This window comes from Asterias rubens, chromosome 12 (assembly GCF_902459465.1).
Source record: "Asterias rubens chromosome 12, eAstRub1.3, whole genome shotgun sequence".
Taxonomy (NCBI): Eukaryota; Metazoa; Echinodermata; class Asteroidea; order Forcipulatida; family Asteriidae; genus Asterias; species Asterias rubens.
The window spans coordinates 7928897-7940830 of NC_047073.1; the positions used below are offsets into that span (position 1 = coordinate 7928897).

At 41.4% G+C, this 11934-nt stretch overlaps 1 protein-coding gene across 1 annotated transcript; it reads left to right on the top strand.

Moving 5' to 3' along the window:
• The first annotated feature begins 3608 nt into the window (after positions 1 to 3608).
• On the top strand, positions 3609 to 8030 carry LOC117297782. The gene is made up of 3 exons (XM_033780931.1): positions 3609 to 3719; positions 5495 to 5582; positions 6069 to 8030. Exons 2-3 carry the CDS (start codon positions 5495 to 5497, stop codon positions 6383 to 6385), a joined length of 405 nt encoding a protein of 134 aa, XP_033636822.1. The 5' UTR covers positions 3609 to 3719; the 3' UTR covers positions 6386 to 8030.
• The last annotated feature ends 3904 nt before the right edge of the window (positions 8031 to 11934 follow it).

The window sequence follows — 11934 nt, forward strand, 5'->3', positions numbered from 1 at the left end:
CGCCGTATTTTTGGTCGCGTGAGGGCGCCTTCAAGAGTATTTTTATCACTTCCGGGAGTATATGCGATTTGTCAGGCACAGTTTCAATAGGAGTTCTGTCACTTTTGTTGCACCGTAGTTTTAAGTTTAGAGGTGGGCTGTATAGGCTCCTTCAAATGTCTTATTGTCCATGATGGATCAGATGTCTGTGTTGTTAATGTGTTCCGGTTTTTCATATCTGTTTTGAGTACGAATGAATATACCCCCGGAAGTGAATGAGAGCGTCCTCACGCGGTCAAAAATATGGCCCATTGATATTGAGCTAAAAATTCATGCATTTTAATGCACCCCAAATATATATGTTTTTTATAAATGTCAATTCTCATGTCGGCCTACCATAGTCTCTTTTTAAATAAAAAACCCCATACAATAAATATGTACAATCGCAATTATGCACAACAGAACAACCTCAATCCAATCAAAGGCTATAAAAGCGTTGTGTGCTTATCAAATTTTGCCTAAAAATGTGTATAAGGCTTTGCATACTTTTATCAAAAATGTGTACAAGGCTATACTTTTCAAATGAAAATGTCAAATTTGTCCTTCTCGAATGTTGCCTAAAATGTTGCCTAAAATGTGTACAAGGCTATACATAGCCTTGTAAACTTACCAAATTTTGCCTTAAAATGTGTACACTTGTCTGAAAATGTGTAAAAGACTGTCCTGTAGCCTTGTATACTTTGTAAATTTCGTCTGAAAATGTCAAATTTTGCTTGAAAATGTGTACAAAGCTATAAAGGCTATATAGCCTTGTGTACAGGAAGGTGTACAAGGCTGTAGCCTTGTGTACTTGGCAATTTTTGCTTGAAAAAAGTGTACAATGCTAAATAGCATTGAGTACTAATCAATTTTTGCTTGAAAAAGTGTATACAAGGCTATTGTACAAGACTATAGCCTTGTTTGTTTACTAAGCAAATTTTGCTTGAACAATTGTACAATACTATAGCCTTGTGTACCTAGCAATTTTTTGCTTGAAAAGGTGTACAAGCAATTTTTGCTTTAAACCGTGTACAAGACTGAATTGATCACCATTGGTCCTAGCCAATGGTATACATTGAACACCATTGTCAATGTCAGAGCCAATCGTACACCATTCAGTACCATTGGTGATATCAATGGTATAATCATCATGAACACCATTGGTCTAGCCTTTGGTATTGGCAGAGCCAATGGTCTATCATTCAGACCGTTGGTAATATAATAAGAAAAAAACAATGGCATATTATACCATTGAACATCTTTGGTCTATAGCGGCAATGGTATACCATTGAAAACCCGGGGTATTCCATTCAGTACCTTTGGTGATATCAATGGCATACCATTCAGTACCGGGGGGGGGGGGGGGCGGTCTCGGAGCTCTGGCGGTCTCAGAGCTCCAGATTACCAAATACGGTAGTATTACGTCATGCCGTGCCTGCGCACACCAAGCGAAAGTAGTCGATTTTAGCGCCGTGCCGAGTACACTCGTAGTAGACTTAGGGACAAGTCGTTTATTGTCCCACGCGGTGAGTAGTCGAGTTGCAGCGGTGCTCTCCACGCGCGAACTGCTGGTTGCGCAACTACTGCGCTGCCCGACTCAAGGCAGCTCGTAGTAGTCGCGCAACTAGCAGTTCGCTGCAACTTGACTATCTCACCGCGTGGGATCATAAACGACTTGTCCACAAGTCTACTCTTGTAGCTGTCATGGGTTCGCCCATATCGTGTGGTGAACGAGTGGATCGTATGCGACAGTATTGTGAAAAAAAGTAATCACGTTTATAATAAGTATTTGAGGAGTGGGAATTACAAAGAGTGTTCTTCTGAAAGACAGAAAAGGGTTTTGGGTTGCCCCTCGGAAAAGCACTCGTACGATAACAAACAGGTCTCGAAGATTTATTCGTGGCGGTAGGGGGGGGGGACGACGGGGACTCACGCCCGCAACGACAGCATGCTACGTCATCCTGGAGAGCTTGGCACGCGACGCCAGAGATCTGAGACCGTGATTACTGTGTGCCGAAGTCCCCGGTGACGTCACCCGGAGTTCTGAGACCGCCGGAACGCTGAGGCCGCCACACCTGAGGTGTTATCAATGGTATACCGTTGAATTGAACAAAGGTCGGCCATTTTGTCAGGTGACTCCCGCCCGTGTTAGTTCGCGACGTAAAAAGAAAACCATGCAATTTCGAGGAATATTTGTATGGATCATTATATTCTTCTTTTAAAATATCTTTCTAACCATTTTATGCATTTCACAACAAACTCAATCAAAGGCATAAGCCATGTTGAGATATGGCGGACACAATGCTACAACACTATATAAGGTTTGGGTAAATTTGTCTGGTTACACCCAAACCAAACAGTACACTCCTATCACGGTCCGCCATACCTCAAAAAGATAATGGCAACGTGTTCTTTTCAGATTTGTATGAAGCGACGTAGACTCAATCCTTCTTGAGCCTACGTCTTTTGCATAGTTCCATTATATAGATAGGTCAATAACTTGTTTGTGGTCAGGGATACAAGGAGGAAATGCTGCATGGGAATTAAGTGTAGGGGGCCTACCATCACCCCATCCTGACTACTATGATCACACCACTGAGAAAGTAACAATGCTCCAAGAAAAAATGCAATTCCTGTTTACTCATGCATAAAACAAATGGTTTAACAAACCATAATATAATTCATTCAGCAAACCCAAACTGATTGCAACATTGATCATCGTATCACCATCAATTTTGTAAGCTCACAAAAGGCTAATTCCTGCGCAGCCTAATTTTCATACCCTCACATAAGTGACCAGTGCTCACCCAGGCATACATTATTTTCGGACTTGTTGTTGTCATACTTTCATATTATGAAAGTTGAGACCATATAAGCTACCTATACATCTAACCTTTCCCCCAGAATCAAATACTTTTCATTTGGCAGCCATTTCAAAAGTGTATAGTCCTTTTTTGAGACACCCTGTAGTTCTCATCATCGTTCTCATAGTGTCAGACAGCCATAGGGAGCGTTTGTTAATCTCTCTTGGTGCAAATCTACAAGTGAAATAAACTAAGAATCGAATAAGTGCATGCCAGACAGACTCCAATAAGACGTTTTTTTTTTTTTTATGAGTTTTTGTCCTCCGAGGACGCCACTGGACACTGGTGTATTTCTCAGTAGTGTATTGTGAAGCGTTTGTTAAGCCGAGGTTAGTGCGAATTGAAATAAACTAAGAGTCTTCCCATTGCGAAACAGAATCGAATCAAGGATTGCCTCTAGCTGGTATAATAGTTATGAGTATTAAGTGTCAGATATAGCTAAAGGTGTTTATAAGAAACCGTTTGTTATTGAGCCTTGGAAATCTCCCTTTGCAAATCCACTGTGGCCTCCATACTATTCATTTTCTTTGATTGTACAAACCTTTATTTACCCCGTTAACTACCGGTATTGTATACAATTGTAAATACTTGCCTGACAACAAGTTCTGCTTGAAGATTCTCTTGTTACTGATGGCCGTATCCAATCAATTCAAGCATTCTGATTGGCTTTCACGTGACCAGACAAGTCACGCCATCTTCACTATAAGTAATCGAGACCATCTGGGTTCTAGTCGAAGTCATAAACCAGCACTGAGTAAGAGGGACATCAAATCTGTCAAATTGAACGACGGTATTTCACCAGGGTCAGATAAAGATTAACTTCCATCAAATTTCAAGGTATGTTTAAATTTATGATGATCTCATGTAATATATCATTTTTTGTATCATCAAATTGAGTTTATTGGTTGTCTATGAGAGGTCGACTGTATCGCCATCTTCTTAATATCGACACAAATTTACAATTAGGCCTACGTAACTTCGGAGATAATGATCTTCGAGTCTGAGGTGAAAGATTGATCTCAGATGTCGTATTTTTTTGAAATGCCGATGAATCAAAACAAATTGAAATAATCCGCTGCGATGGTATTTTCTGCTAGGGTCTTTAAAGGCACTGAACACCTTTGGTGAAACTTTCCAAGACCAGTAACCCCACTTGGTGTAGGGAACAGTATATAAGACCGAATTCAAACTCTGGTGTTTCTGATCAGCAGAGTGTGGGTTCGAATCCCCAGCCGTGACACTTAACCATTGCTTCGTCTTTCGGATGGGACGTAAAGCCGTTGGTCCCATGTATTGTGTAACGCAAAAGAACCCAGTGCACTTTTCGAAAAGAGAAGGGGTTTGCCCCGGTGTTCCTGGCTGTGGCTGCTGTTTGCGCCGTAGCACCTTGTTAACCCTTATAAGGGGCTAAATAATTGGGTCTCAGAATCCATCACTGCAAATCTTTCTGAAAGTTTGTATAACTATATACTCAGCGCCTTGAGTACCTCGTTTGGAGATACGTGCGCTATATAAGACTTCGATATTATATTATTATATTATACAAAATCTGCGTAAGTTTGACTCAATTAGTGATTAGTCATCGAAGTTGAAACAGAACAATATTAAAGAAAGTTGCACACATGTGTGTATGCTTTCAGACTCGTAATATATTAACACTATAAGAGTGCACTGTGGGATGTGGTAATAGTTTTATAGTAATGTGTGTCCACCAGCGAGCGGGGATGCGCTTAGACTTGTGGACAAGTCGTTAAATCGGCCCCACGCGCTGAGATAGTGGTCTCGCGAGATCACTGCTCTCGCGCAAACTGATGGCTCCTCGATTTTGAGGAGTCGAAATCAGCGAGCCATCAGTTCGCGCGAGAGCAGTGATCTCATGAGACCACTATCTCAGCGCGTGGGGCCGATTTAACGACTTGTCCACAAGTCTATTAGCTGCCCCAAACACACATTCTGCCGTCCATGCAGTCACAGTGCGATACATTCATGCAACGGCCGTGGGTATAGTCTTGAAGTCAAGACGGTAATTGTTAAGCGCGGTGTGTAGTTACAGCGCGGTGTAGCTGCGGGGACGATACACACACCCTCGATCCCAGACGATACACACACCCTCGATCCCAGTATGTGTGTGTGAGTCAGTCGCAGTTAGAGCTGCCTCGCGCTACCTACGACTGTTGCATGTGTAACATCGCACTGGACAGTGACTGACGTTGTATGAAAGGCAGACAAATAGGCAGCGCCTAACGACTTGTCATCAAGTCTACCGTGGGTAGTGCGTGGAAAGGTCCGTCAGCATTTTCTAACCACCGACTCAGACACATACGGGGATCGAGGATGTGTGCACCGTCCCCCGTAACTACACTGCGCTTAACAATTACCGACTTGATTTCAAGACTAGGGATGCGTTGAAAACTGTGCTGGTGGCTCCCAAAAGAGTGCACGCTGTAAATGGGGCTACTTTCACACTTAGTTATTATTTATACAAACAAATTTTATTTTTTCAATTGCAAAATGTCCCCTTGCTTCATAATCTAAAGTGTGCCTTTTTAGGTCAATGGTAGCAATTTTGTTGATCATGTTTTTCAAAAGCAACAAAACTTTCTTCGTTTCAGATGGTATCTCGGTGCGTTATGTTGGTCGCTGTGATGGCGATGGTGGGTCTCGCCATGAGCAGCTGTCCCAATGTGCCCTGGGGGGAACGTAAGTAAAATCAGAAGTGAAAGTTTATCGAGATACTCATTTAAGTAGGATTCGAAACTTTGCATGCATGGTGGAAATACGATAATAGTACAGGTTTGCGGCAACACACTATAGTCCCAGGATCCTGAGTGGGATCATGCCGGAGCAATGTCCAGCTTTCCCATACATCATCGAGTCATTTTCCCGCCTCTATTTCTCGCCTTCGGTCATCACCAAGCAAATCTGCGCCAGCAGTACTTAGGCAGCATGCAGCATCAGAGTCCAGCTTTCTCAATAACACTTTCAGCGCATAGTCGAAACGTCGAGTTGAGACCAATGTATTTTTCAGAACCACCCCAACTCATTTAGAGATGATCAGTACATGATGTTGCCGCAAACCTATACTATAAAGACACTCACCTTTCCAAAAAAAAATAATAATATACAGTTTCTGTTCGTATACAGCATTGAGAAAGCTGACTTTTTTTTCGATTTTTTTCTTCGCAGATGGCAAGCCATACTTCACTGATCAAAAGTTCCCATCCAGACCATTGACCGAGGCATCGACGTACTGTCAGAACTGCGGCATGCAACTCTGCACACTGGCTCAAATGCAGGAAGCTTACATCAATGGCTTCAGATCGCAGCAATGGGGTATGTTCGAAAAGCTGGGATATGACACAAGTGCCTTTGCCTGCGGAAAGTACGTCGCCCGAAAAGAATGCTATGTCGTGTTGAACTCTCCTGGCGCCAAGCCAACCGGGATTATTCCCGTTACTCCTCGTGTGGGATCTGTTGTAAACGCGTGGTGTTGCGGCAAGTAAAAATTGGACCACGTCACAGGAAACTCATAGACTTGACCCAAATCCCAATCCGCGAGTCCTTTTATTTTCAGTCCCATCGCCCAATGACAGAAAACTCCCCAAACCTGGACGTGTCCCCCCCCCAACCTGTGCCATTCTCGGGAACACATTTGCTTTCATTTGACGGCGGTATGCCCAGGGACCTCTCGCACGAGAACGGGACTTGAATCAAGTCTAGAAACTCGATTGATGGGTGAACCACCCGTCGGGCCATTTCAATTTTATGTATATCAAAATGTCCACTCTCGTAGTCCTTTTCAATGGGAATTTTTGTTCTTCTTCTAAATCGATATAAAACTAGGAATCCTTAAAAATAACTATCAGTAAAATCTTTGAGGATGGCAATTCTAATGTACGGGGTAAAACAACTTTGCACCCGGTGGCCCCAAACGGTCTTAACCAAGACCGCTGGTATGAGCTGATGAACTTGTACAAATTATTGATCAGGATGAGGTAATGCATGATCCGGGAATGGTTGTATTCATGCTGATCGACACAATGCGCACAATCACAACACGTATCACACAATGATACACGTCACCGTGATAGCCCTCCACTTTTTAAACCCAGGATAGCCTACAAGATGTTCAGGCCCGATTTCACAAAGATCCCAGAATGATCTTGGATAGCTGCAAATTAATCGTAGTTGCTAAGTAAAATGTGATGTCACAATACAAATCACCGACACTAGTAATTTGTCTTGCAATGAATTATATTGCTTTGTGAAATCGGCCCCATGTCAGCTATTAATTGCGATCGAACCCACTTTTAGTAAAAGGCAAAAATGACAATAATTTTGTTCAATGGATTTATATAAAATAGTTACATCAATAAATCTATACAGGTCGAATCTTTCGTAAACAGGAAGATGTGACCTGTAGTCTAGGTCAGAAAAAATGGTCTTATGTCTTTTGGTTTAGAGTTTACTTTTAATTACAGTTAGGGTAAACACATTTTCATTTTAACCTTATCGGTAGCGTTTTAAGGTGGAGGAACTTTAGTGGTAGAGGAGTTGTTAATGAGATCTGGAAAACCAAGTATCAAATTTTACTAATTAAATTTAACTTCAAAAAAAATCATATTAATGTGGCCTCAGTTTATAGTCAACATCTAACAACAAATCGTATAATATTATCACAAGATTTTATCTGGACTATATTCAATTTCACGAAACGGAGCCGAGTGAAATGGAATTGCAATATTTGATCTCGTGATACGTGACACGACATTGCCTCGTTCAAACAAACGGGCGGGGAACGATTATGTTTGGGAACGATGGTGCAATGTGACTAAAGAGATACTCATTATTAGAGTGCATTGTCGCAGCAGTAAATGAATGGCAAAAATAATGGATGACACGTGACGTGTGTTCCACCAATCAAATGACAAGAACATATCTTTGTTGGTCCAGTATAATTTGTTGTAAGATATATCGAATTAGTATCCGTCTGTGGGAATGTTGGCTTATATGAATAACTAATGGATAGACCTACTTTATGTTGAACTAAAACAGTTGTTCTCATTTTAACGAAGAATGTATAAATTAAAACAAGTTGTTATTCACATAATATTGCAGTACAAATAAAACTAAACACCAGCAACAACAGTCTTAGTTTGTGCACATCTTTAATTTTTTGTACATGGGCTCTTAATGTCCTATGGGCAACATGTATTTATATAATAATGATAAACAAAAAGACAACCCACTACATAAATATTTCAGTTGATATGGCCTAAGATCTTGTTTAAGACTAGACTAGTGGACAAGTCGTTAAAATGTCTGTCGCGGTGATAGCGTTCCAAATCTCCCCGCGATTGCCGCGGTATCGCGAGACTGCTGGCCCAGCGAGACTCCCCCTCTCACGACTATAGACCTTATCGCAAATACCAATACGCAAGCGCAGACTGTTTAATGAGGTGCATTGTGGGATATATATGGATCAAATTTGGATACCAGCAAGACCACAATGCACCTGATTCCAAGCTTAAGGTCTATAGCATAGATATAAAATTAAAATAATTCTATTCTATATCTATGGTCTATAGCTCCCCACGGCGCGCACGCGGCACCACAGATGTCAAGCACGACCCCAGATATCACGCACGAAAAAAGTGAAAGACTTCCCTTGAAATATTATTCCATTAAATCCTTTACTTTTTGAGAAAACATTAAAACAATTATCAGTTCTCGATATCGAGAATAACGGATTTATTTTAAACACATGTCATGACACGGCGACACGGTTTTCCCGTTATTTTCTCCCGACTCCGATAACCGATTGAACCTTAATTTTCACAGGTTTGTTATTTTATATATAAGTTGTGATACACGAAGTGTGGGCCTTTGGACAATACTGTGCGATTGTTTTAATCTCAGAGGTAACGGGCAGATGACGACCATGCTGGTTTAGCTTTGGTTATCTCATGAAAGGCTGGAGAGCAGAATCTCAGCGTAGATCGCGTATGATGCAAGCAGTTGCAGACTGTGCAGTGGACGGCAAGCACGTGTTTTTAGAGGCGGACAGTGTTGTGGCGGGAAGCAGCTACGGGCGGAGCAACGTCTTCAGGGAAGCGTTTAGAGTCCATGGCAGCAGTTGGTCCCCGGTGCCAGTTGTCATGACCAAGGACGTTGGTCAAACTCAAACAGGACCTTTCACACGGCGCAGAAACCAACGTCCCGTGTTTCAGAACATTCGTCTTTTGTGGTGCTAAAGGTGAACATTGTTCATTGTCCATTTCACTGATATCCGCATCGCCAACGTATGTACCAATGATTTTTCTGCACTGTCGTGAATCGGCGGCCCCTAAAAAAGATTTTTGTTTTGGACGAAGAATGAACGTGTAGTTGAGTTGCTCGAACCATTCACTCATGCTCCGACCACCAATTCCAAACAGAAAAGGTAACAATCGATTATAAACTGGGGAGTGCAGATTCTTACCGATGAATGTTGTCATAAATCTGGCACGCATTTTGTTGCACACTGAAGTTTTTTTATATAAATATGTCGTTCTATGCTCGATCATGAAACTTATCATCGAACGAATGCTACGTAGGCCTACTCCTAGAACTATGATGGAATTTTAGGCAAAATCAAATTGATTTTCGAGAGTGAACTTTTTAAAACATGTCTCAACGATCTCATGCTAAACATTGAAAACTTGCTCTCTTGAAGGAGTCGTGCACACACGTTCTCATAAACATGCTCAAAGGTTTAACGTTATCGCACAACGGGGTCGAACATCTCGATTTTCTTGCACTATGTGTTTCTTCTTGCGCGCATGCGTGGTAGCTCCAGCCACACCAGGGTCCTTCGTTACGCAAGCAATGTTCATTCACACAGCACACACGGGCGATCGTGGTATAATTTTCACAACGTTGTGTTTTCAAGACGGAGGTCTGGACCTTGGTCTTAAAAAGACCAGGGACCCGTGCCTATTTAAGCAGAGGTACCTTTCACACGATGTGGATTAAACAACGTTGTGTTCCTAAGACCAAGGACACCCTGCTTAATTTCCTCGTGTGAAAAGGCCTAAGTGTGTGCCGTAGGGACTGCCAGTCGTGCAACCGTCGGGGCTAGGTTTTTTGCCTTGTATTTTTGTTGAAAGTGTGATGTGTTGGAACCACTGAGTAGACACGTTTTCTATCAACTTCCGTAAGGAGGTCGTATTCTGTTGTACATTATATTGCTTGTGTTGGAATCCTGGATCTCATCAGGCCCTTAAGGCATCTCGTAATTACCTTAAGTGATTTCCAATTACTTGGGTGATTTTAATTTACCTTATGTGATTGTAAATTTTGCCTTAAGGAACGGAGGATAATCTACACTATTTGGAATCTGTAATTACTGTGCTTTGATCATTCTAATAAATAAAACAGTTCAAACTTGCACCAGGAACTTGTTTCTGTCCACTCTCCTTGTAGTCAGTGAGTTAATTAAGATTCTAGACCCCCTTCCCCCACATTTAATCACAGGCGGTGATATACGGTCTCCAACGACCTCACCCCATCAGGACTGCCGCTCGTCCGGTGCTGGTGCCGACCGGACGGGATTCGCCACAGTACTTATCGTGGCGAATAGAATTTAAAAATTATATGAATGAATGAAATATAATTGTAATTCTATGAATAATAATGAAGTACAAGTCGAAGAGGGATTGCATTCCTTCATACGTGATGGCATGCGGATCACACAATACATTCAAAGGTTGTATTGTTATTCAAATAAGTCCATGGGGCGATGCCCGTATATAAAGGCCCGGACACAAGTCCTGAGCCATCTTTTCTGAGGTCATATAGTTTTTTGACCAAACAGTATTGGGAGGGTTCAAAACCTAGCAGCGGACGGGACCCTCTTCAACTTGTACTTCATTATTATTCATAGAATTACAATTATATTTCATTCATTCATATAATTTTTAAATTCTATTTCATAACATTCGTACAAGTCTTCAGAGGGATTGCATGTTCAAAGTATAGATAAATAATCTGTGATGGTCAACAAAAATGAAAAACCAGGTCAACAAACCGTATGAGGAACTCTTATTTATTATATTTAACATAAATAACAAAGTATTACATACAGGTACTAGAACTAAGCACTACTTTACCGAAGGATACTTCCTCGGTTGGCTTATTATAAAACTTAGCAAATGTAATTGCATTTGACCAGTCGGCTGTTTTCAAAAGTTCTTGGAGCTTTACCCCATGCGCAAAAGCTGCCGATGTAGCTGCACTGCGAAAACTATGAGCAGTGTAAACAGAGGGATCTATTCCCGCTGCACATAAAACGGCTTTCATCCATCGAGCCAACGTTCCAGTGGTTACTTTTTTATGTGGCTTTTTGGTTGATATAAACAGTTTAGTTTCCTTACTAACTGTTCTAAGCGACTCAGTACGATCCAAGAAATCGTTCAATGTGCGGAGAACGCATAACTTTGGGTTCTCATCAAATTTTGGTATAACTATTTTGTTATGTCCCAATCCTCTTTTTGGGCAGTTCGTTTTCAATAAATCCAACACGGAAATAACACATGAATTAACTGATATATTCAAGTGACTAGTATCTATACTAGCCAGCGTTTGGGTTCGTTGAGCTGATACAAGAGCTATTAGAGTTAAAAGTTTCTGACTTGAAACTAATAAAGAAAGTTCATTGTTAACTGGCAATGATTTTAAATAATCTAAAATAATTGAAACTTTCCATGTTTTTGAGTATCTCGGTTTCGGGGGTGTTGTATTAAATACTCCCTCATTAAACGTACTATTAGAGGGTGTTGTCCCGCTACATGTCCCTCAATTCTAGGTAGGGCTGAAGACAGAGCTGATCTGTAAGTGTTTTAAGTGGAATATGATTTTCCGTTTGAATGAGCCTTGGCTAAGAAATTTACTAAGTCTGCTACAGTGGGAGATAATGGATTAACTTGTTGTCCACTACACCAACTTTTCCAAGCTGATTCATATTGCAGCTTTGTACTTGACCGCCATGAGTTTGCGATGAGGTTGGAAGCTT

What these genes read in the sequence shown, in the direction of transcription:
- LOC117297782 (XM_033780931.1), top strand. Translation starts at nt 5,495, where the DNA reads ATGGTATCTCGGTGCGTTATGTTGGTCGCTGTGATGGCGATGGTGGGT. An exon ending in CAATGTGCCCTGGGGGGAAC is followed by an intron (nt 5,583 to 6,068) that starts GTAAGTAAAATC and finishes TTTTCTTCGCAG; the next exon opens with ATGGCAAGCCATACTTCACT.